Source organism: Hippocampus comes, unplaced genomic scaffold (genome assembly GCF_001891065.2).
Source record: "Hippocampus comes isolate QL1 unplaced genomic scaffold, H_comes_QL1_v1.1 scaffold276, whole genome shotgun sequence".
In the NCBI taxonomy this organism is placed as follows: domain Eukaryota; kingdom Metazoa; phylum Chordata; class Actinopteri; order Syngnathiformes; family Syngnathidae; genus Hippocampus; species Hippocampus comes.
Window position 1 is genome coordinate 1,064,902 of NW_017805074.1, and position 26,246 is coordinate 1,091,147.

Consider the following 26,246-nt stretch of genomic DNA (forward strand, 5'->3'; position numbering starts at 1 on the left):
TTCTTTTTTTCCCCCCCCCCCCCCCAACAGCCTCGATCCGTCATCTTCCACTTAGCCTTATCCCACCAGGCCTCTTGTCCCTGCACTGCACTCTCACAATGCATTTGGCCAGCTCTTATGAAACTCTCTTTTTCCCCGAGCTCGGCTCATTCTTCTGTCTCCTGCCCTAAATTTTACCTTCCATTAAAAACACAGATCCCCGAGGTTTATGATTAAATGTTTCAGAGCTTCTTTCGCTTAATGTGGTTTGTCATGAAAATTGGATCTAAATATATTTATGAGGTACGAGTCAAAATATAAATATAAATGGGATTTCAGATTGAAGATGAGAATGACTGGTATGATTTACATTCATGTCAAAAGATTATTAAGTATACTTGCGACATGCTTCGAAAGGTGATACGCTCCGTATATATGATTGAGTTTGAAGGCCTTCGTGATCCTAGTAAAAGAGAGACAGAAACTACCGGCGGTTGATGAAAGAACTTGAAACGAGCCGGCTGCATGCGTCCACAATGGGAGGCGGACATTGTGTCTATGAAGTATGAAAGAAGCCCCGACACCGTTCGCGCTGACTGTCTGTGTGTGCGAGATGCAATGTGACAGTTGAGCAGAGCTGCGAGGGCAGAGATGATTTCACAAATGGTAGCCCGCGGAACCATTGGTTTTCATGAGGGAGAGGAAGAGGTGGGCAGGGGCTAGCGTGGGCGATGTGGAGCACAGTGGGGTGAAATAGATTGAGAGGGTCGAGAGGCTAAACAATCGGCAATGTGACCGAGGTTTTCCCTTCGTCCTATCTTCTCTTTTTTGTTTTTTTTAGGTTTGAATCACAGTTACAGTAAAGGTTCACCATTTTGCGGCTTTGTTCCTAAGATGATTCTTGAATCATTTCATATCGATGCAGAGTATGGTTCCAGTTGTGCCACTGATGTGGAACAATAGCTGCCGTCTCTTGGGGACTACTAGGGGGTGACATGACGATATATGTCGGCGGAAAACAGCAAGCAATTCGCCAAACGCAGCTTGATTTGATGGCCGAAAGCTTTCACTTTTCAATCTTCTGCTGCACCGAGGCCACAAGGTGACAGAATGAGCAAAATTAAACCCAAGAGTCAATGAAAATTAATGAATAATAAGATGGGTGAATGCAAAGAAATAAAGAATACTCCTGCTTTAGGAAAGAAGAAATTAACAACAACAAATTCATCCTTATTAATAACTATTTGAACAAAATGCCCTCGAGGCATGTTGGGTATGACTTCAAATTATACAAGCACAGCAGAGATCAAATTCATACAAAAAAAATTGCTCGGCACCCACAGCTAAACAGGAAATGCTACGGCGTCCCGTGTGTCAACTGGCCTAAAAGCTTAAACATATTGATGATTCAGAAAATGGATGGATGTATTCATTTGAATACACTACAATATTACAAACTTATTTGTTTTCACGATGCAGTCCTGAGATTTGATTTTGACTTCTGCATCATAAACATTCTCAAAAGAACATTACAGCAGAGTGTTCAGCTTTTTATTTTATTTGATTTTTTTCATCAATTTCTGTCAAAAATTATGCCTCTTTTTTTAGATTGATATCTACATTTGTGCAAAACACAAAAGGTCGGGCATATATCAGATTGCAGATGACATTAAGCAGCCGTCTATCATGAAAGTTCTCTCACGTCTTGGTCATGCACGAATACTATATTCACACTTGGTTCCCTGCTTTCAGCAAAGACAAAATTAATCACCAATGTCATATAGCGTGAGGATGACAGCATGCGCACACATACACTGACTGTGCGTGTCAGAGGCGCTGCGAGTGTGCAAAGCAAGAGGGAGAGAATCAGAAAATCCGTTCAACATTTTAAATACCCGCACCGATCCCTCACTCAAGCAAGCCCCATTAATTAAAAGGATATGCCCCGGTGAAGCTCAAATGAAATCTCCCTCTCATTCATTGTAGGATACGTCTTTTAGAATGAGTTTTACCCCGGTCATGCAAAAAAAAAAAAAGAATTTATAATCTTGGCTCCAGACCTTATCATAATTGGATAAGGGTGATTTACGGCAGGTGAAGAGGACTGATGAGGCAGAAGCCTTCCCCCTTCACACTTTCTCTCATTCACTGGTGCAGCTCATACACAGAAATAGTTCTTAATGAGTCTGATTGACATTCAAATCCCATCGGGAGACTTGTTTTTATGCATGCCTGGGTGGGTTAATTTGTACTTGTTTTTTTTTTTTTTTTTAATGCAATGCCTGCACAGCCAGAGACAAACTTCATCCTATTGACAAAACAATTTGTCCTATTTGTGGAAACATGTTGTCTCTTATAGCAACTATACTTCACAATCAAAAAACATACATGACAGATTGATGAAGGGACTCTTGATTGTCCAAAGATGCGAATGGCTATTTATTTATTGATTTAATTCCTTGGGGGAGATGGTTGTTGTTACGATCAGAGACCAGGGGTTGCGAACTGAAAGTGTAGCTAAAGTCACGCGATGGTGCGCAGGCTGACGGTCCTAAAATAGTGCTGACAAACTCTAAATTAGTAACGACGGAAGTATGGTAAAAATATTTTTTGCTGAGTGGCTGAGTGACTTCCTGACGATGACAGATTCGTCGGCTTGAAATATTGACGAAATAACGCCGACGGAAGGGTGGCTTGGCCGCCGATGAATGATGGAAAGGCAAAATTTATTGACGTACCCACTTCTGGCTACTATTACAGAATATCCAAATATTACCCTACTATATGGTTACTACCACTACTAGTACAACACTAACAATACTGTAAATTGATAGCTATTCAACTTTCAGTAGATACTAATTAATAAGCTTAATATAACCTATATTTTGGCTAAAGTTAATCTATAACCACACCATTTTTTCATTTGACCACTCCTTTTCGTAAACTTTCTTCCTCTTGATTTGCCGCTCAGGACTAGTGCTATCGTTATGGGCATTGTTGTTATTTAAAAAAAATAAAAAATACCCAGCATCACCCTACCTCTCCTTTGCATTTCTGAGTCGTAGTTAAAGTTTTTGTTTGTGCAAAATATTTCTATTCTATGCCCTTGAACTTTTTGGGGTTTTTTTTTGTGTGCGGCCACGCATGGGTAAACATGCGCATATGCATGTTCCGATGCATTTCCATTTCTCTTTTTATTCATGTTTCATTGGCTTCCTGTGCTGTGGCTTTGCTGTTGGATGTTTGCTTGGGGGCGTGCGACCATTTCAGGTAAAAAGACAGTCCTTTCCCTTCGCCTTCCTCCCTAGAGGAAATTCCTTGGGGAGGTCTTGTTGTTGGAGCAAAACTTTTCCTGCGTGCCTTCAGAGCGGAAAGTAAAGGAGGTTGCTTGCCACTCTGCTGTGGAACAAGCATCGGGGAGTTGCCGCTGGAGATAGACGGAGCAGAGCAAGAGAGAACAGCGGCGGCTTTAAAAATACCTTTGCATGGGAGCTTTTAACTTGTTCGCTGCTGTCGTAGCAGCCCATCTTGGGAATAAATGTCACGTGATTAATTCATGCAAACCAATGGAATCAATTGTAACACTTGTGCAGCCGATATATTGCATTCATCTCTATATAGGTTGAAAAGACACTTCCAATTCGAAGCACATTAGACTTAAGAAATATCCTTGATTAGTGTACAACATTGTAGCCTTTTATTGGCAATGTATAATTAATGAAAATAAGTGGAGTAATGATGATTAGGATGCTCTCACATTGGGCGAGGATGTCAAGCTAATGACATGAACAACACAGAGGATGTGTTGCTGATAAAATGACAATTACCAACTGCTGCCACCAAGTCTCTCATTAAGAGTTGGGCAATGCTTGGAGCAAGATGAGTTTCACCACTAACAGTGCTGCCACATTATTTCTAATAGTTGTTCCCCACGGCAAAGCAGTCAATGGCTCACATTCTCTAATATTTCATGAATGTGGTTGCAATGTCGCATTTATATGACTGTTTATAGCAGTGATGTGAATTGAAACACAATGGGCTCTATTTTCATGTGGGCTGACCTAAGTTACGCTATTTTCTCAGACATGTGCAAGCAGGCTTGGCAAATTTTTTGTGCGGTTGTGGGTCTGAACACAGCCAACTTCATTCACCGCCAATGGAAGCAGCTGCTCTCGTTCCCTTTAAATACGCCGCGAGGGGCGCGCTGAAAGTGCTCGACATGGCAGAAGAATAAACTGATTTGCTCATGTCCTGCGGCAGGTAAAAGTGCATTTGTAAGGAACTGCTAGAAGACCTCTACAAATGAATTATATAAAGTAGGGGAGGGAGATCACAGATCTATTAAGTGGGCACCTGGAGACCGCTGTGTGTGTGTGTGCGTGTCTGTGGACGTTGAAAAATAAAATTCAACAACAATATTAATTAGAATTTCACTAAAGGAAATAATCTGACAACCCTTGGTCAAATGGTCCATGTCGATGTGCCCCGTAGAGCACTTAGCCTATATTTCAGACACGCCAAAAAACATCAGAGAGGTTGTTTTGACTTTGTGATGATTCTCAACGAGGTCATTTTAATTTAAAACTATTGATTACTAAATGGTGATTAGCTGCTGATCTTGTTGACTGCTGTTTCAGTCCCCGAGATGCTGTGTGGGAAATGGCAAATTGGATTTTCTTGTCGGTGGTCTTTTGGACCTTTGTGCTTATCTTTGTGCAGAATCATAATGGATTTAAAATAGGAGAGGGGAAGAAAAGACAAAACAGTAAAGCTAAAGCAATATTTCTGCAATGGGAATCTCCCAAGCCTTCTGAAGCCTCTTTAGATGGAGTCTGTTATAGATTCTTCAAAAAATGCTTATCTTTCCACTTTTTGCTTTAGTGGGGCACAATATTTCCATTAAATGCCACACTTGACTGTCTAATGAATACAGTAGAACAAGAATCGATTTGGCATTCGTCTATCGTTATAATCTTCTCAGTTTCATTCGCTCTTTGGGATTTTTATGTGTGTCTTTCCTCACTGATCCACTCACGCTGTACTTTTTGACTCTGTGCCCGCTCTTTTTAAAATCTCAAAAAGCAAAACAATAAATCACCTTTTTGAATACAGCCTACTCCCACAATATCATCTGCTCGCAATACCCCGATTGTAAGAACAGGATGCAGTGCCATAAAATGGAAGCATGTGTTGTGATTACAGCCACACGCTCTGCACATCGATGTGATTTATGGAATGCCGCCATCGCTTGCTTGTCCAATTCCTATGTATATCTGCCCGCATAATTACAAGCAACAGCATTTCCTCATGTACTGCGGGCACACCACGCAGGCTCACGTCCATAATTTATTTACTTTCTGACACATTTTAAATGGAAAGCATCACACCAAAGTAACCTTGGTGAATCGTCAAAGTGTCGTTATAGTGCTGCCACTTTGTGGGAAAAACACGGTGGGAATTTGCTAATTTATCACCTTTTCTCCCACCTCCGCATACTACTTCGCTGTTAGAGTGCAACGTTTTTATGAACAATATCAACTTGAAATATGATCAGCATGAAAATGTAATGGCTGGCTATTTACTTGCTTTATATGTAGACGACCCACTTGGTTTTCCTCAATAATGATTACAGTACCGTAAATGAATGATTCTATTTGATCACTCAGTCGCCTGCCTTTCAACGTGACTTTCTCGTCATTTGTACTCGCTGCATCACGTCGATACTATCAATGTCCCCTCTGCTCGGTATTCCATCGACAGTATCTGCTGAATAATGTATGACCCTCAACTTTTTGTAGCCAGTGAGACAGGACCCTGCCTCCCAAGCACTTGAAGATGACCAGACAGAAAATTTTAAATGAATATTTCATTGGACTTCAACATCTGTCAGTCAAATTTATGTCGACATCCTGCCAATAAATGGTTGAAAGGCTGATGGAATATGATGTCCTCTGGTGCCGCGTGAAGCACCTGATAAAGGCATGTCGATACAAGCTCTCTATTTGAGAGAATCGGTGGTTCGCACCTTTAATCGAGTGGAGCAGCCAACTGGAGCGGCGTGTGCCAGAAGAAAAGGAAAAGTCATATTAACAAAAATAGCTTGTCGCCAAAGGACAGAAAAAAAAATCCAAATGCGAGAAAGAATAAGCAAAACAAAATTAACAAGAACACGACATACAACAGCGGCCCGTTAGTCCAGTGGTTAACGCGTCGGCTCGTCGATCCCGGTTCTGTCTTTCCTGTGTGGAGTTTGCATGTGCTCCCCGTGCCTGAAGAAATGTTTGGGAGTTTTTTTCCTCCGTGTCATTATTTCATAGAGGCGTCAATTATGTCTAGCACGATCACTTGATCTGCAAGATGGATCTTTCACCCCGTGTCAATGACGAACGTCCTCCACAGTTGAAAATTTCCAAATGCTGCATCATCACGTATCTTCAAATTAGCATTGTGGACTTGGATGGACGGCGTCGGCCTGAAATACTTACAGCAACTCGCTGACGGGCTGTAGTTGTGTAAGCCTGAAGTGGAGATGCGAGTAAGTAAGACGGGGTTCTAAGATCAAGAGTTTGCATGTGAAGCTAATATTTGCATCTGGAGGAAATGGCACAACATCCTGTGATCCGCTGATTACCATAGTGATGAAAAGCTTCAAAGGGAAGCGTGTTCTTCTTCTGGGGTTGAGCTGTGAGCTATAGGTTATGAGCGGTGGTCGTAGCTGTCTCTGCGGGCCTGTTCTGCTCAGCAGCAGGAATATGGGACACTCCACTATTGATTATAAGAAAGTGAGGATGGTAGAAACAAAGTTTATGTACCGCTAGCTTGAAAAAAAAGCAAGGACAGAGCTCATTATATTTTCTGGGGTTGTTTGGGCAATTAAAAAAACAAACACACACAAAAAAATAGGGCAGTCAATAAAGCAAAAAGCTGGAGGAAGAGCATTCAATAAGAGATTGGATATTTGTGATGAGATAAGGATTATGCTACTTTGAACTATCTCTTAATTAGTTCTCGGGAAGTGTCATTTCCCTTCCATATCCATGAAACAAGGTTCTCATATTCAGTTCCTTACCTGGAATGAAATCGGGGTGAGCATGGTCATCTGAAATTTGCTGACAGCCCACTTCCCGAGGGGTCAAGGTAATCCGCAAAGTGGTGTGAACACGCTTTTATTGCAACCCTCACTCCCATTAAGTTGTCACCATGCATGCGGAGTAGAAAATGTGGGACTGAGGGTTCCTTTAGTTAACTCATACAAGCAAAGCTGGATTTGGATTCCGACACAATCTTTTTTTTGCTTGTTGTTGTGTGGGGAACGATGCCAGGCACGCTTCCCCGTCTCTCCTTTGAACACTGCTGCTCAACACTGCAGGACTGTAGCAACAGGGCAGAGATCTCCCTTGAATATGTTTACAAGGGAAAAGGATGCAAGACGTGAGAGCGTCGTTGGAAATGAAAACAAAGTCACTCTCTGTCAAAGTAGCAGCAACACGCGGCCCAGATATCGAGATAACAAGCACACATGAGTGGACGATATAGCCACATGGACAATCCCCTGCAAATATATTGTATCCATTATTGTGGCACAGTGCTGAATTTAGGTGGCATGCTGCCAGTGATCAACTCTTTGTGTATACGTGTGTGTGTGTGTGTGTGTGTGTGTGTGTGTGTGATAGACAGAGTGAGAGAAAGAGAAAGAGAAAGAGAGAGAGAGAGAGAGAGAGAGAGAGAGAGACTCTTCATCACACATCTCAATGCAGTTGGAGGACAAATTGGAACTTTCCTCCTTCGACACACCTGGTCCAAATGATCAAATTATCAGCTAATCAGCGATCCACAGGTGTTCCACAGGGCTCAATTCTGGGGCCTCTGCTGTTCTCACTGTATCTGCTCCCATTGGGTTCCATCTTAAGGAAACATGGTCTTTCCTTCCACTGCTTTGCAAATGACTGTCAGATCAATGTCCGACTGAGCAAAAAACACGTTTTCTCATTAAGGCCACTTTTATCCTCCCCGGAGGAAATCAAGACCTACTGTCTTCATTATTAATTCTTTGTTGTATTGTTTATTGTTGTTTCGATGATATTTGGTCCATGTACGGCACTTTGTATATGTCACGTTGCGAGGTGGTGGTGGTGGACCCCAAAAAAAGCAGGCAGGAGGGAGGAGCAGAGTGAACTTGAAGAAGTGTATTGATAAAACACAGAAAACTAAATCCTAAACAAACAAAGTCCTGAAAACAAAAAGAATCCAAAGTAGTCAACAAAACCATGACTGAAGCAAAAACTAACCATGACTGAGAACAAACATGACAGTAGCAAAGAGCAACAATGACCCGACACTGAGTGTTCGGGCTGGGAGTCCTTTTAAAGCACTAATTACATAACGACCAACAGGTGTGCAGCTGCAGGGGGAGCCCTACAGTGCCACCTGTTGGTCTCAAACCGAATCATGACAGTATACAGCGGTGGCTGTTTTAAAGTGCTCTATAAATACAGTTGAGTTGAGTTGAATTGAGTTGAGTTGAGCTCCGCAGAACCCTGATAATGAACTTGATCATTTCAATCCAGGACCGGAGTTGTCTACCCGTGATTTAATGGTTCCAAATCACTCCCCAAGTCACATCAATTCACGGACAGAAAGGAAGAACAGTGACATCAGGGTTGTTGTAGATGGGAGCCATCAGCTAGGGTGGCTATCGGTCAAGGAGAAGGAAGTGTCTGGCCACCAGTCAGTCATTTCACAGGCTCACCAAACGCTCCAGGCCAGAGGTCACAAGTGAAATTGCTCAGTGTGTATGTGTGTAAGCGTGTGTGCGTGTCTTTGCATGGATGCTCTTGTGTGTGTCTGTGAGTATAAATTTACATTAGCTGTAATGTGAAGTCATGGGATTACACACAGAACTGACATGGGCCTACTTTGAGGGTATCTTCCTTTGATGTCAAGTGAAAAACCACCCTTGACCAACGGCCCAGTTTTTTTCTTTTTTTTGTAATCTTAATCTTAATCATGGTTCTCCTTCGCTAGCAATTATAAAATGAGGCCAAATTTAAATCAGAGGCATACATAAATTCAGCCATAAAAACAAACATAAATGTGATAATGTTTTAATGATGCTAAAATGCATGGTGCTGTTCTAAATGTAGCTCCACTGTGTTTCTATGAATTCTACCAATTAGTATAATGTTGTTCTGCTTGACCACTGCTTGTTTTGACTAATTAAACACAATACTCTTAGCTCGTCAGTACTGTAAGTGCAGGATCTGTTTCTACAGAGTATGAAATATCTATATGAAATACTGTACACACATTTATAGATCTGGCCGGCCACCTCATTTTATGTGGCCCACAGAAGCAAACTTTGTGCATCAACTTCCACGATTCTTGCTTGAACCAAAATTTCTAAATGTCACATGTAGAAATAATAACAGAGATATTGCAAACGATGTTTGTTACCAAGCCCCTTTTCACAGTAACTTGAACAATAGTTGAACAAACTAATATCCTTGATGTCTAATTTTCCAAACTAGTTATCCATCCGTTGTTGTGTATATGTAATAATATGAGATCAAACATTTCTATGGTTCCAGTCACAATGGCTCTCTGTGGGAAACTGCAACTATAATGTGGCCCGCAACCAAAATGAGGTTGCAACCCCTGGTATATGGGCCTACCTCCAAACGTGACTCGCAATTTCCCTCTGTGCATAACTGTTTGTCACCCTAAGGGGCCCCCGCATGCAGTCAACAACATCGTTGGATCAATGCTGCCATCTACTGTTCTGATACACTGTGTAGTAGTGCATACCACAAATGAAAGTTACATTGAAATACAGGTAGAACTGCTGTGTTTATGCATCAGAGAGTTGTACTGGCTTATGATGATACATGCATGATGCCTAATATACGGCACATATTGTAGTAATTTGCTTGGGTGTGTGGTGATTTTTATGCATGTTTAACAGAATAGAGTGCACTCTCGCAGAAATTTAAATATTTTTAGAGAGACTACCAACATATCAAAATGTGCATGTTATGTTCATCTGGAAGAGATGATGTTGGATTGGTGGTTCTTTTTTTTTTTTAATCATTTTCATGTAATTGTCTCATTTGATGAGTTCCTGAGAACTTGTTCTCAGTAGACCTACCAGGTTAAATAAAGCAGCAGCTTCCCCAACTAAAAATTTTACTTAATTGCAATTGAATTACCGCTGGAAGGATGGTGAAAACATAACAGAGCAAGTCAATTTGTCGCAGAGGCTTCAAGTATATTAAATCAATAAGGCAATAGCTTGCAGCTAACTTGGACGATCCATCAAATAAGCTGAAGTTGTTAAAAACTGAGTCAATATACATCCTGTGTCTCTCTTATTTGAGCTTCATCATGCCAAAATCAGTGCAGTCCCCGAAGCATGAAGAGGAAAATCAATACACTTTGAAAGGATTAAAAGACGACACCAAAACCCATCTAATTATGGTGGAAGAAGCTAAGCCTCTCATGCCACTATCTTGACCTCCACTATCAGCGATGCCAGGGGCACTAATTGGTTCCAGGCACTTCAGCTACTGTGTTTAAAAGGCCGAAGGGAGGGACGAAAGACTTATCAGTGCGCAACAGCCAAGCCGCCAAAATAATGGAAAGTATAAATTGAGCAGGAATAGTAGTCATGTGAAATGTGGTAGGATTTAATTTTAGGTACAGTATTTTGGGGTAGAATGGTGTAATTAAAACACCAAGCGGTGGGAGGTTTAAATCTTAACATGTTCACTACATCATGATTCAAAAGCAGGCAATTAAATATTAGAGCAATGCTATTGACTATTAGTGCTATCGAGGTGCCCTTGAGAAAGGAACAGACCCGCCAACCTAGCTCAAGAGGTGCAGGGTTGTTTGCACATCATATATTTTTTAAAAACACATATTTTTTGTTTATTTATTTGAATGTGTTGTTTTGTATATGGTCATAATGTCCCATATAACTTCATTCATTCTATCATTCACCTTGGATAATATACTTACGTACTGGCACTCAAAAAGAACTGGCAATACATTTTTAATGCGGCATTTATGTCAAGGATGCCATTCGTCATCCTGAACCAAAGGTGGCAGTAGAGCACACATATCCAAAAATGAAGGCTTCTATCTTTGAGCGAGAAAGATCCTGTCAACTCGTCATTAAACATGACGTCACGGGCCTAGCTTGTTTTTTTTTTTTTTCTTTTAATCAAAGGTTTTGATAAGCTAGCGCCTGTTAGCATCTCTCGGAGACGAGCTAGACTATACACATTATAATGGGGATCGAAGACGAAGCTGACAGGACGCTTTTTATCAGGAATTTGGATACGCGAGTGACTGAGGAGCTTTTATTCGAGCTATTCTTACAGGTGATGTTTTCTTGCAAGCTGGCTTTTACTGGTCGGTTGCGAGTGCTAGCTAGTAGCACCGCCTCGTCGATCGAAAGATATCCTCGAAAGACATGAACGCTAAATATCCTCGCAGTAAAAATTAGTTTGCTTTCAACGTTAAAATGAAAGTGTGCAGTCTGGTCAATCGAGAAAAAAAATGACAATTTAAACTTAAATTATCAAAACATGCTAGCACAACATTAACAAAACTCTCTCAGTAGGCAGGACCTCTCATCAAAACCAAAATTCCAAAAGACGGTGATGGCAAACAGAAAACATTTGGTTTCGCCGTATACAAACACGAGGAGTCGGTGCCGTATGCCATGGAGCTCCTAGACGGGACGTCCCTGTTTGGTAGAATGATCCATGTGCAATTCCGAGCAGGTATGTTACGCGTGCTCAAATGCCGTGTTTTTTTCGTTTGGTTTCGTTTTTGGCCGTCCCAAGTCGATCGTAATGTGTATAGGGGGAAATGGAGGATAAAATGTGTGTTTGTGTGTATGTTATTAATATTCTATCTTAGTAGGCAACAGGTGAGTGTCGCCCACAAGTAAACGTGCTGTGTTGCACGTACTGCATTCAACAGGCAAAATAGACCTTGATAACAGCAACTGAATAACAACAGCAATCGTATTTTCTTAAGTCGATCACAAAAAGCTTTTCTGCATTTTTTTTAAACGTCGTTGATTAAATGTATTTCGCCACACAAAGCACTCTGGTAACCAAATAGCTACATATGACACGCCTGTGAAGTGCCCTTACTCCAACGTACCGGCACTGTGTTGCTGCGGTCTATATTCATTGGCGTCCCACAGGAAAAAAAAAATCAAAGATGTAATCTGTTAATAGCACTAATTTTGGCATTGACAATTAAGTCAGCCTCATCAAAATCGTTTGAGAATTGAGCATGTTATTGATTGTTTTCAATGCACATGCATTGCCTTTGCCTTCTATGGGAATGTCGCCACTAGCGGCTGGTATTAGCTAGAATAGCATTAGCGTCTAGCTTCGTTGTTTGAAAGCTGTTGGAATGGTAAACATTCCTAAATTTACTTTACGAAATAACTCGAAGCACTCTTCTTTGTTTCCGCCTTCAAATTTGTATACCCTTACTCACCTATCCATTACCTGATCCGTTTGCACGAGGGTCGCGGGCGTGCTGGAGCCCATCCCAGCTGTCTTCGGGCAGCAGGCGAGGTCACGGGTGCGCACATCAACAGCCAGCCGGTCATGCTCACAATCACACCAAAGGACAAAACTATTACTAACAGTTACAAATTAAATTTGGTTTGTACCCTCTTTTAGGCAGCAGCCACAGCAACAATTCTGGGAACTCGAGTCCTACAAGTACTCAAAATCCCCACAGATTGAGGTGAAGCCATCCTTCTCGTGGTTTAGTTGAAGCTGCCATGTCACCATTTTGTGTGCTTGATGACGGAGTGAATATTTGAATATGTTTCTCTTCCAGGGTGCCACCGCAGTTCACATCTCCTCCATACACTCCGCCAGCTTCTATGCAAAGGTCTTTTTCTTCCCCTGACAGTCTGCAGAAGCATGCCATGGTAAGTTCTTATTTTCAAGACGAGCTCAAGATGAATTGCAGGCTGAATTTTGTTGAGGTCCCCTTCCAATACAAAACGTGTTAATTTGTCTTCTCCATTCCAAGATGAACATGATGTGTCAGCAACAGATGTCTCAGCCGCCGCAATTAGCCAACAGCTTTTCCAAGACGCAGAGGCGTCCGTCTGCAGGGGGCGCAGGCAGCTTCAGACATAATCGGCAGCAGCAACACAACAGGAACTATCACCAGCAGAATGCCTGGGGGGGCGGAGGCCGTCACCACAACGGCCAAGGTGGCAACAGGCACCACGACGACGACAGGAGCTTTAACCGTGGTTACCACGATAGTAGTTGGAGACGATACTGATGTAAGGGAAAAGAGACTCTTTTGTTGACAATATCTGTATGCTCAGGTTGTTTTGTATATGAACAAAAATGATTTGTATCTTAACTCTTTTTTTTTTGGTTTACATTTTTAATGTTTTTAAATTTGTATTTAATGTGACACAAACCTCACAGATCACATCTGGCCAATGACAGAAATGTGATTCTTGTTTAAGTAGACGGGACAGGACTTGGCCTTTTGGCCTGTTTTTTGTATTATTTAACTCACAATATTAATCATGGTGCTCAGAGTAATTGTACAATGTTCAGGTAATTTGCAAAAAACAAAAAAAGAAAATCCACCAGCACCACTTCTGCAATGTTGAGCTCACTAAAAATGTTCCTCTATTATTTTTTTTTTAACCTTGATTTTCTTAAGGCAAATGAGTGATGTTTTAAAACAATCATGATTATAAACATTATTTGGCTGAACATTTGCATCCTCTTTCATTCCTGCACAAACGTGTTCGCTGTGGTGCTGCGTGGAGCTGGTGGCCTTATTTGCACCTATAAATGGCCAAATGTGTAACTAATATGCTTGTGCTGCGGGTTCGGAAGTAATCTACAGGTACCGTGCATATTCTTTCAGGGAAGCCAATTACCGCAGTAAATGTATCCCAGCCACATGATCAGCTCCTCCATGCGACCTTTCTATTTAGGACGTTTTCAGGGCTTGACGCGGATTTGTCACCCACTCTGTTCACTCGGATACGTGCAATTACGTGGAGGTGTTTCTTGTTACCCCAACGTGGACGCAGATCAGCTATTCTGGGACAATCCTCCTGGAATAGGAACTGCTTTGATCCGGCACATCTCATGTTGCTGTCGCTCTTTTCGCATCCCTGCCCAGGTGTCCCCGCAACAAAGTGATGATCACATCCCATAACAACCAACGATGAGGTCATAATCTAGCCTTCCGAAAGTGCTTAAAGCTGCCTGGTTGCATGTAGGAACAATTTAAGTGTCAGCCTCATGTGGCGCTAAAGGTGTATTTACACCCTTCTGTGTGCTCTAATCAATTTTATCCTCTGCAGGCTGTCAGGCGGAAGGCCTTCATTGTTATTATTATTATGACACATGTGGTGGTCTTACAACTTTAATTGCTTGATCTGGCTGGCGTCTCCTGCTCTGAAGCAGCCAGATTAAGTAGCCTGCCGGCTACTGAACCCACTTCAACTCCACCACAGCCCCAACCCGCAGCAATGTTATGATGGCTGCACTTCTGGTAGCTGATAGCCAAATGCAGTGAAATGACTATTTGCAGGTCATAAACAAAGAGTTTCATTTAATGAAACTATCAAGCATAATGCGCTTATTTTGTGAGGAGTGTATATTTTTTTTTTTTAGTTTTACTTTTGTATGGTGGTTTGCATCATTACATGGTGCAGGTGGACCAAAATACATTTTGCCCTGTTGCATTTGAATTACTACACATTTGCTGGCCACATCATTGGGTACACATGTACATGAGTCTAATTCAACATTACTATGAATCAGTTGATGTCATTGTGATGTTGGATTGACATCAAATACCCACTGGGATGCTTTTGTTCCAAGAAAGAAAATGTTTATGTCAATTTAATTTGCCACGGTATTTTTTGTGTGTACATGTATTGTACAAGGGTCGCTAATGAAGTCACCACCGAGTTTATGTTTGACTGCAGTGCTCAGGGGTGCAACAGTTCAGTTTTCTTTCTGTGTAGAGTCGTTCCAATTTCTTGCCGTTCTCATTACTTGTCAGCATGCAGAACATAAAGTTAACATGCATTCATTTTATCTTTTATTCTAAAAATGAGAAACCCTGTCAAGTCACTGCATTATTATTTCGAACAGAAAACCGGTTGAAACAATGTGAATGCCAAACACGTTTGGTTGAAAAAAAATTCCTTCAAAATCATTTAACATGAGCCTCTTTTCCGTCATTTGAGCCTCAAAACTGGCTGAACCACATCCGAACATCTGAATGAAGACTGTTTTCTGGATACTTTTATTTTATCCTTCAGTTGTATTAGTCGTGAAAACACAACATAATTATTATTCTAAACGAAACGATACGATTCAAATAATGGTTATTTAAATCATTTGGTTATTATTGTGTTGAATAGTTAATTATTTTAACGTGTACCTTATTTTCACAAAATAATCCTGTAATACTATATTTAACATATGTTGACGTTTTCACTGTAGAAAATCGCAAAACTACCATAAAATTACAAAAGAATAATTATGCTCAGTCTTGATTTAATCCTCATTATTTAGGAGAGATAATATATTAAAAACACTCCTCGTTTTTAACAGTGCACTTACCTACAACCGAATCTGTAAACTTTTATTTGTTTATTTTTTTATAGCAGTGTCAAAAAACGCTGATCGTTTAGTCATGGCAGAATTGTTTTTAAATTGAATCACAGTCCACTAAATCAACAAAACGTAAATTAACTCAACTGGAATTTACACAAAACAAGTTAGGGCGGGTTCGGTTATTTCATTTCAATTCCACCAAATCAAAATGGGGGGAAAAAAAGGAGCGAGTGAAATGAATGGTATTAAGCGTCCGCTATTGGGTTCATTCGTTCGCGGCAGTCTATCGGAGGAGGGCGGAAGCAGATGGAGGGAGCGTGAGAGAGAAAGAGAGAGAGAGAGAGAGAGAGAGAGAGAGAGAGAGAGAGAGAGAGAGAGAGAACGAGCTGTGTCTGTTTATATACAAGTGGATGTTAGTCCGTGCAGGTCTCAATCGGCTCATCTCCAACGAATCTTCTTACCGCAAAATGCTCGGAGCAGTCGTAGTGGTGTAGCGGAGTGGTCTGACTTGTCGCCCTCCCCGCCCGAGTCTCCTTTGCACTTGTTTCGAGCCTTCCTTCATACTCAGGGATCCAGCATGCACTGTCAAGCCGAAGTGAGGCTTTCCTCCCCTGGCCAGCTGAAGGCTGCCAGGCGACGCTACAAGACGTTCATGATCGACGAGATCCTCTCCAAGGAGGCTTGTGATTATTTTGAGAAGTTTTCCCTCTACTCTGTGTGCCCGTCGCTCGTCGTCCGACCCAAGCCTCTTCACTCTTGCTCGGGTAAGAAATAAATATGCATTTGAACTCACCTGATTTATTCATAGGAAACGCTGAAGCGTTTGGCCGAATTGCGGTTCAAGCGCTTGGCCAGTTTAACGCGTGCTTTTACTCATCCTGTAGGCCACTTTTAATATTTTTTATATTTTAATATTTTGACAAAAGCTGATTTAATGCAATAGGTGACGTGTGTAATACGACATTTGGCTGATTCAAAATGTGAAAGACTTGCAATTAAACGTGTTCAATCACTGCACCTACTACAAAGTAATAATCATAATTTCTATTGCATTCCGTCAATTGAACCCTATTTTTTAAATTTTATATAATTTATCTTATTGTCATATAGACCCATTTGGGGATGTTATAAATCACACCATGTATACTTTTGAGCATCCCCTGTGCTTTAGGGGGCGGCTGATGATTTTTGTAAGTTACATTCAAAGTTCTATTTTGGAATGGTAGCTCAGAGCATCTAACGAAGCTATGATTTCCATGCAAGTTTTAAATGACATTTTACATCCTAATGAAACCTCAAACACAGGGGCCGGCAGCTCTGGTCCTCAAGGACTGGTATCCTGGATGTTATCGATGTCTCCCCGCTCCAACACACCTGATTCAAATGATCAGGAGCATTTTCCATCTTCTGCAGAGCTGGCTGATGAGCTGATCATTTGAATCAGGTATGTCGGACGAGGGAGACGTGTGAAACCGGAATTGCTAACCCCTATTCGGACAGATATTTTTCATGAATGAAAACGGTGTGCGAATTAACATTGCTGATCGTGTAAACTCTGAAAAATAGTGACAAAGTGACAATAGATACCGAAGTGATTGTAACACTCTATCACATATTACACATTTAGATGGATAGATAGATATCGATAGATAGATATGTCAAGAATAACTCAATAACTGGGTAGTGACAAAGTGACAATTGATACCGAAGTGATTGTAACACTCTTTCACATATTACACATTTAGATGGATAGATATATATCGATAGATAGATAGATAGATAGATATGTCAAGAATAACTCAATAACTGGGCATTTTCCATCTTCTGCAGAGCTGGCTGATGAGCTGATCATTTGAATCAGGTATGTCGGACGAGGGAGACGTGTGAAACCGGAATTGCTAACCCCTATTCGGACAGATATTTTTCATGAATGAAAACGGTGTGCGAATTAACATTGCTGATCGTGTAAACTCTGAAAAATAGTGACAAAGTGACAATAGATACCGAAGTGATTGTAACACTCTATCACATATTACACATTTAGATGGATAGATAGATATCGATAGATAGATATGTCAAGAATAACTCAATAACTGGGATATTCTTAATAGCTTCCATGCAGTCCAAGGCTACTGCCGGCTCCACTAACCATTAAAGCTAATTGCTCCAAAGTCTGAAATAATAACCAGTGGAACTTGATGATGCCAGAGCTGGTGATGATGGGTGGTGATGTTTGTGGGGCGAGGGCAGATACAAAAATAGGAGTCATGATCCTCTCATCCCTGTGATATGGTGTATGCAGGAGGGCATTATGGTTGGCACCACACCGCCCCGATGGATAGAGTAACCTGCTTTGGGGCACTGGAACACGGTGCCCACTTATTTGGAGCTGCTGGGGTGTGAGACACACTATATTCTTCAACATCTATTACCTTTAGCGCTTGATATAGAAGCTGTCAGGCTGACGTGGGCCTCAGCAGTGAAAGTTTGCACTGAATTTGAGGACTTGATGGATGTCATGACCACCTACTCCCAACAGATGTCGCTAAAGAACACGGGTGCCATAAAGAACAGTCGGAGCGGATCACCAATTGTTGCTTATGGGTTGCTTGTCTGTTCCCATTTCCAGCGCACACGAACTTTTCAGTCAGCAAACCATTTCCACACAATCAACAACAGTAAATGACTTGAGCTATTCAGTCATTTGAGACACAGAGCTTTGTGTTTGAAAGTTGCTTAACAACTGTCTGCTTTTTTTCCCCATGCAGGTTTAGGATTTTCAAATCAAACATGATTTCAGTCAGCTACTTTTCAATGATTTTTTTTTTTGGGGGGGTAACTGAATTAAATCATTCAATTCATAAATTAAGATAAACATATTCGTGTTTTAATGCCGCACTTTCATGCATTTTATAGAGCATGACGTCTGGCGTCCATTGGAATAGTTTCCACAAAATATTGCAGAAAATATTTGAATTCAAGCAGAAATTTGCACTGGGAAAATGCCATAAAATGTAAATTACGTTTTAGCATTATACCAAAAGTAACTAAAACAAATTATAAAATTAATCTAAGGGGTATTATATGTAAGCCTGCTTTGACAAGGATTTAATGGGGTCTACAAAAGGTCAAACATTTGGAGATAAATGCTTTTAAGGAAATGTATTTTTAATTTTATATGCCCCCCCCAAAAAAAGTTAAAAAAAAATCTTTCTGGATTTTTTTAAACATTTTTTTACAGAGCAATTGAATGTAACAAAGTGAATATTGATTTAATCCCCACCAAAATATTTAAACAAGAACAAAACTGTTTTCAATTTAAAAAAACATAGTTTGATTATATAAGAATGCTACTTTTAATCACGACCAATAAACCCCGATACCAATAAACCCCCCACCATTTTTTTTTCTTGGTAAAACTAAAAACTCACATTTTGAAAATACATGTTTTTCTCTTGGATGGCGATATTCTGGGTGGCTGTTTGAATGACTTACAAAAATATGAATACCTCGGCTACATGACGTCAGCTCATGAGCCTTCATGCTTTTTTGGCACCGTCGAACAGGCATACACTTGCAGTTCGACTGTACTCTTGGAAAATAGTCAAGTTCAAATGTAACAGAGTGCTTTTTGTTTGCTTCCCTTCTAAATTCTTGTAAGAACAGTCAGTTAACAAGTATTTGCATGTCCAATGGAGGAAATGTTGTTGATAGTATCGCTAATAAAATGGAAATTGAATGTCTTGATCTATTCTTGGCCGTAACGGTTACCATAAGCATTTCTTACATAGCGACCTTGATTATCAAGCGTATCTGTTGCACCAGTGCTCTTTGCAGTTCCTTAAACAGTTTATTTGTAGCCTATTGACAGGACGCGGAGCTTGTCAACAGCGTGTCACATGCGAGCTCGTATGCTGTCAGTGGAAAGTCACCGGCGACGTTAACATTCTCCTCTTTTGCTCCTTCTTTGTGTGCCTCCCACTTAAACGTCAAGCTCTTTGCTGACAAAATGTCTTCTCTTTGTAACCCCCCCTTCCCCCTGCCCACCCCTACCCAGGATCAAATCCCCCTTGTACCATTCAACACCCTCGGCAGCATTACAACTCATATGGTTATGACTTGATATCGTAAGTGTCAGCGGAGGTGATTCACAGTCAGAAACACATTGTGACAAAATACAAGTAGTAGCTGTGCGCACAAATGAAAAAAAAAAAAGAAGGAAAAAAAAAGATCTTGTCGAGGCCTGTTGTAACGGCAGCAATCTCAGGTTGTAGGATTAACCTGACCTCAGCACCTTGACATGATGTCATCATCAACTGCAGGTAGTGCCTCTTTGTGTTCATGTGTGCATCTGTGTCTGTTTGTGCGTACGTGTAGAGAGCAAGCAGGTGTGCCCCATAGAGTGTACAGTATGTGCCTGTATGGACAATGCACGGTCTCATGACAGCTTCCATTATCACGTTTCCTCTCTTGTTTCTTGTCATGTACTTCTGTGCAGGTTATACGGTATGCAAGCATCTTTATAGGCCTTACATACAACGGCGCAAGACAAGGCATGCTCATTCTTCCTCTAAGTGCCACCATTCGTCATCTGATTTTTTTTTTTTTGGGCTTCCAAGCGGAACACTTAAACATAAAAAGTCAGATTCTATGTCACGTTGCTGGTGCGTTGGTGGATAAGTGGGGGATTTACATGACTTTCACCTGCCACGACTGTGTGTGTGTATGTGTGAATATAATCCATCTCCTGATTCATATTCTCTTGGGCTTGTCATCACAAGGGTCACGGGTGAGGTGGAGCATTCTGATTTTGGCCAAGAGGCAGTCTACACCCTGAGCTGGTACATAGAGACAAACTACCATACTAGCAAGGGGAGAAACTTGCAATTTCCACACTGATTCAAACCCAGAACCTCTCGACACGTTGGCACTGTACCGCCTTTGTCTAAGTGCGCGTGCCCACATTTCATCTCATCAGCTCAACAGTCGCAAAGTTTCATTTTGCTTGGTGGATGACTGTGATTGTGTTGGTCGTGAGGTCATAAAGATGTTTCTGGCAGATACCGTGTGACAATGACTTTCATTGACCCGCCACATCCATTCGGCTAAACCTCATGCTCGCCCTCTTCCCTTCCCTCCCACTGGCTCCAGACAAGTGTTACTTTTTATTGATTCTGGCGTCTCGCTGCTCTGTGTGCTCTGATAGAGGGCAAATTTGACAATGTGTGCTCATGCATGATTGCACACAAGAGTGAAAGATCACAGGACACAGAGAGAGAGGTAAAATGAGTTCATTGCATCGGACAGTGTTTTTTGAGATTTTCTTACAGCTGCTTCAGTGTGTGCGTGTACATCATCCGACGTGTCATCTGATCGTATTTAACATCTTCTGCAAAATAATCATTCATGTGAAGGGTCAAGGGGAGTGGTGTAAAACACAAGACTGCGTCATAGGGGTCAGCGCCCTTTAGAAGAGCGAGGTCAAGAGTAAAACACTTCGTAGAAAACGCTGGGCAATTAATAATTGAGCAATTACACGCGGTCGATAACAGAATAAGAGCCTCCTGAAAACTTACAGTAACCCTGCTCTCATCTGTTGCTCGAGTGTTTATTACATTGTTCTGTGTGTGTGTGTGTGTGTGCTGTCTCAGGTTCTTCTTCACTGCGTGCCTACCCACTCCTCTCGGTCATCACACGGCAGCCTCCAAGCCACCCAGGCCACCTCCCGCACACACCTCCATCCTCGGGTGGAGTTCCGCCCCATCTCCCGCTATTGTCGCCGCAGCACGGCCGAGGCTCCGAACCGTCGCCCAGCCAAACGCCCCTCAGCATTAGCAGCGACTCGGAGACAGAGCGCGGAACCCCCCGCCTGAAAAAGCCCCGTCGCAGCCGCACCATCTTCACGGAGCTGCAGCTGATGGGCCTGGAGAAGAAGTTCCAAAAGCAGAAGTACCTGTCCACGCCTGACAGGTCGGTGGAGTTAATAATAATAATAAGAAGAATAAGAATAATAAGAGGCTGTTCGCACGCTCTCACTTGTACAGTTCTCCAAGGACTGGTTGCAAGCCAATTCCATCTTGCCTGCTACAAAGTCAAGCAAGTGTACCGCTACACTATCAAAGTACACAGTACAAAGTGGTTGTTTGTTTTTCCTAAATAAATCTACATTCTACACTTGGCTGGCTACGTTATACACTTTGCTGAAGGTGCCAATCAAAATTGAGCATTCATTTCTATGCAAAAGGCGACTTCTTGTGTGTGTGTGTGATGCAAGAGCATTTCCACTGGCATATAAGCATCACTCACGTGTGGCATTTTGATAAGATGAATACCTGGCATCGAGCACATTTCCAAAGTACAACACGTACACACAGCTTCACAAAGCCGCAAACGCAATTATCAAGCAACAGTTAAGCTAACATTTGTCCTGTGGGGAATGTCTCACGTAATGTGAATTCTGGCCAAGCCAGAATATTACCTCAGGATTCCAGTTCAGACAAGAGTAATGTGTTCACCCCGGAGCTCTTTTATGGTAAAATAAAGAAGAAATGGAGTTGGGGGGGGGGGGGGGGGAAAAAACCACAATTCATCACATTCATGAAAAAAAAAGGGATTGTGGCCAATGCAAGCAAATGTATTAAAGTGAATTACGACAAATCTTTGAAACACGTGCAGGTGTATATACTAGGCACTTAGCCTCAAACAATAAAATGATGTAAACTATGCTACTTTTGAACAAATCTGGAGTGCTATCCTGTTTATAAGACAGTGTTTGGGCCTTGATGTACAGTTCGGCAATATTTTAACATTAGATTGGCGGATGGAGAGATCTAAAAAAAAAAAAAAACAACACCACACCTTTCTATTCTTGCCTCCATACAGGCTTGAAAATTGATTTTGACAAATCTATTAAAGTGCATCCAATCTTTGAGGGAAAATCCCTTTGTGTAATATTTTATATCTTATTTTAACTTGGCCAGAGGTGTTGGAAAAGTCACCCTCTCTCCTCTTAAATCACATCGCCAACAGCAAAACAGTTCAGTGAGCAAAAACCTTTTGTTTACGCATGGCTGGACCACATTTTGTCTTGACAATCATATTGCATTCCAGCACTGATGTGAAAATTGAATAAGCACATCATAAGAACCGCACGGTACGTTTGATGTGCCAATACAGTGTATCGAAACATTACTTCACTAAATGGTGTACTTATCGTCCTTATTGTGACTGCATACAAGCGGTCTTAGCCATATTGTACTGAATAGCCAGGACAAAGATGCGCGGACCGCTTTCTAATGTTGCAATACATTCCGGTACCACCTAAATGGTTAGCGTCGTAGTTTTCCTTTTCACCATCCCCCCAAAAAAATTAAGAAAAAGCAAGACCTGCTTATATGTGGAATTGGTTCTTCAAGATTTGCATGAGGAGAAACTCCACAAGGTCTAAGCTTGGGTGATGAAAGGTCACAATTTAAAATGATAATATTTTACAGTTTCAATGTTATTATCAGTGATATTGTTTTGCTGTTGTGCTGAATAGGTAAGAAATAAATTCACTTTTGTTTGAACATCTTCATTGAGGGCCCTATTTTGGGGGCGTTTGCGCTGTTGTGGGAGACAGGCCAATGAAAGCGGCTCCCGTCATTCCCATTCAAATCTGGGCGGTGGAAGTGCACATTGCGGAAGCAGAAATGGACTCGCCGGGGTCCGCACGCAAAGTGCTTCGATATCGGTCAACTGCGAGATCTCGCCTTGCGAATGATGTCGTTGGCCGTGTATCTGACATGGGCAGAGACCACCGTGTACCCAAGATCGTGCGTTCTTCTGTGTGTGGACCACGCCTCTCCCAAAATTTTTTACACCAAATTAACAGGTGTGCCGGGGGACTGTACCGTCATAGAAAACGCCCTATCACCACGCAGCGCGGTCTACCAAATTCACACTAAACTAGACTTGCCCTGGGACGAAAAGGAAGATACGGCCATTTTTACATCGCGCGTCGTCGAATTCCTGCGAACAATTCGTCAGGTGCATCGGGGGCGCAGCAGATCGGTTTCCCGAAAGGCCGACTGAGTGGCAAGACGGTCTCAAACATGCTAAACTAGACTTGCCCCGGCACGAAAATGAAGTTCTGTCCATTTTTACGCCAAGCGCATGGACTCTTTATCTTAACACAGACAATGATTTTGTACAATCCCTCTGCAGTCATTAGCTTCGAGGCAGCATCAATAATTACATTAGGTTACACCCAAGACTAAACGGTTAGTCACAGCCCCAAAGGAAGTAGTTAGTACATAAATGCATTCAATTGTCTCTGCAAAACAAAGAGCCTTCATTAAGTAAGGTATTTCGTCGTATACTTATTACTTTTTTTTTTTTTTTTTGGGCTCCACTTGGACGCAGTATACAAATACCACACACACGCACGCATGCATGCACGCACACACACAGGCACGCACACGCACACGCACACACACACACACACACGCACGCACACACACACACAATTGTTCTGATTTCCTGCTTCCGAGAGACTTTGAGTCGAGTAGAACAAGAGGAAATGTCATTTTCAGCTAAGCATTTCTCCCCTTAAATGAAAGGCTCTCAGATTACATGCCAGACAGTAGCCTTGTTAGTCATGGACCAAGCACATGTGGTGGATGCATTCACTATTTCTCCACACAGCCACTTATTACATTACAGATCCCGGTGCAGATGTTTCAAACACTGCAGATGTGAGAAGCGTCTAACTTGCCAGCTTTGATGCCTGATCCAAAGGCAGCGTGTTTGAAAACAGTTGCGCGATTGGTTGGAGCAATAAAATCAACACATTCAACTGAAAGAAATGACTCTCTTAACTGAAAGGGCGAGTAACAGTGTCAATCTTAACAGAGCATTACTTTATTGGTTTTTATTTGTTTTTTTTTGTTTTTGTTTTTTTAATTCAGCAATTGTGATCATTGAATTTTCTTTCAGGTTAGATTTGGCACAGTCCCTTGGACTCACACAGCTTCAGGTGAAGACATGGTACCAAAACAGGCGCATGAAGTGGAAGAAGATGGTGAGTGACATCATCATATATTTGTGACGGTGGGAAGTGATCAAATATGATATATGCTACGACTGTCCAAGTAGAGTTTCAATCCAATTTTCCCATCGGAAATGATGTAAATAAAACAGGTTAGTCATGAAACAATTTGGATAGTTCTGCGTGCACCAATTAAACGATTGACCCATCCCAGTTCAGTTCATGATGCAGTGATCATTGTCACATTTGCTTCATGTGGCATCCAAAATGGAAAAGACATGATTCAGCAACATGTACTTCATCAGACTTACAAACATTATTACAAAACAGATAAAAAAAAAAGCCTCAGCTTCAAATTTGACCTTTCATGACAAGAACAATCCGCATAGATGACGTGTGTATTTGTAGGTACTCAAAGGCGGTCAGGAGGCGCCAACCAAGCCTAAAGGCAGACCCAAGAAGAACTCAATTCCCACCACTGAGGAAATAGAAGCTGAAGAGCGCAGGCTGAAGCAGGAGGAAGAGGAGCAGCTGAGAAAGACAGAGGCAAATGCCGCACCGGCTCGCGGAGAAGAAACGGCGCCTCCGTCGGATCCTGGAGTTGTAAGCTCTGCGCCCACCTCCGCTCCGCAATGTCAGAAGACAGCCGGCGCGACGGAGGACGCTGATCGGGTGATGCCTCTCCTAATGCCCCCAGAGACACACGCAGAGAGCTAAGTAACAAGAACAAAACCAAAGACTGATCCCCGCCTCGAAGCCTGCAAACAAATCGTGCCTCAAGATCACTGAAGCCAGATAGGAGAGTTGTGCTATCAGAAGACCGACACACATTTCCGGGCGTTGAAAACACACACTTAATGAATAGAAACCCAAAACATTTGTTTTCTCTCTCAACTCAAGAAAGATGTCAACTTCCCTTGATGACACATCTTCGTCCTTTGTATGAAACCGAATTCTGTTCTTCTCATTGCACTCGGTCCGTCCGTGGTGGCATCTCAGAAAAGCCAAAGAAAAAGCAAATGCCGTGATACGTGGCCTTTTGGAGGTCCATTGAGCTGATGTCTCCGAAGGGGGAAAAAAAAATGTCATCAAAGAATGTGGGAGATAAATGAACAGCGAGAGCATTTTCTGTCAAGTCAAGGAATGTGGGAGTAAAATCAGAGGCTTACATCCTCTATTATTCATTCATTCATTCATTAATTCATTTTCCGTACAGCTTTATCCTCACGAGGGTCGCGGGGGGTGCTGGAGCCTATCCCAGCTGTCTTCGGGCAGTAGGCGGGGGACACCCTGAACCGGTTGCCAGCCAATCGCAGGGCACACAGAGACGAACAACCATTCGCGCTCACACTCACACCGAGGGACAATTTGGAGTGTGCAATCAGCCTGCCATGCATGTTTTTTTGGAATGTGGGAGGAAACCGGAGTACCCGGAGAAAAGCCACGCAGGCCCGAGGAGAACATGCAAACTCCACACAGGGAGGCCTGAGCTGGAATTGAATCAATGCACCTCTGCACTGTGAAGTCGACGTGCTAACCACTCGACTACCGGGCCGCCTACTCTATTATTGCTGAGTGTAAATACCTTCTTG

The 26,246-nt window shown here is 42.0% G+C and overlaps 2 protein-coding genes across 2 annotated transcripts; both read left to right on the forward strand.

Moving 5' to 3' along the window:
* Positions 1-11,157: 11,157 nt before the first annotated feature.
* Positions 11,158-13,757, forward strand: rbm7 (RNA binding motif protein 7). The gene is made up of 5 exons (XM_019865013.1): positions 11,158-11,360; positions 11,603-11,765; positions 12,687-12,753; positions 12,850-12,943; positions 13,048-13,757. The coding sequence occupies exons 1-5, from the start codon at positions 11,268-11,270 to the stop codon at positions 13,306-13,308; spliced, it is 678 nt and encodes a 225-aa protein (XP_019720572.1). The 5' UTR covers positions 11,158-11,267; the 3' UTR covers positions 13,309-13,757.
* Positions 13,758-15,974: 2,217 nt separating this feature from the next.
* Positions 15,975-25,726, forward strand: barx2 (BARX homeobox 2). Its single transcript, XM_019865012.1, has 4 exons — positions 15,975-16,390; positions 21,278-21,596; positions 24,603-24,687; positions 25,063-25,726. Exons 1-4 carry the CDS (start codon positions 16,204-16,206, stop codon positions 25,369-25,371), a joined length of 900 nt encoding a protein of 299 aa, XP_019720571.1. The 5' UTR covers positions 15,975-16,203; the 3' UTR covers positions 25,372-25,726.
* Positions 25,727-26,246: the final 520 nt, after the last annotated feature.

Excerpts from the sequence above, each read along its gene's own strand:
- rbm7 (XM_019865013.1), top strand. The coding sequence starts at position 11,268 with ATGGGGATCGAAGACGAAGCTGACAGGACGCTTTTTATCAGGAATTTG. Across the intron at positions 11,361-11,602 it reads TATTCGAGCTATTCTTACAG|GCAGGACCTCTCATCAAAAC; the intron begins GTGATGTTTTCT and ends CTCTCTCAGTAG. Across the intron at positions 11,766-12,686 it reads CCATGTGCAATTCCGAGCAG|GCAGCAGCCACAGCAACAAT; the intron begins GTATGTTACGCG and ends ACCCTCTTTTAG.
- barx2 (XM_019865012.1), top strand. The coding sequence starts at position 16,204 with ATGCACTGTCAAGCCGAAGTGAGGCTTTCCTCCCCTGGCCAGCTGAAG. Across the intron at positions 21,597-24,602 it reads TACCTGTCCACGCCTGACAG|GTTAGATTTGGCACAGTCCC; the intron begins GTCGGTGGAGTT and ends ATTTTCTTTCAG. Across the intron at positions 24,688-25,062 it reads GCATGAAGTGGAAGAAGATG|GTACTCAAAGGCGGTCAGGA; the intron begins GTGAGTGACATC and ends GTGTATTTGTAG.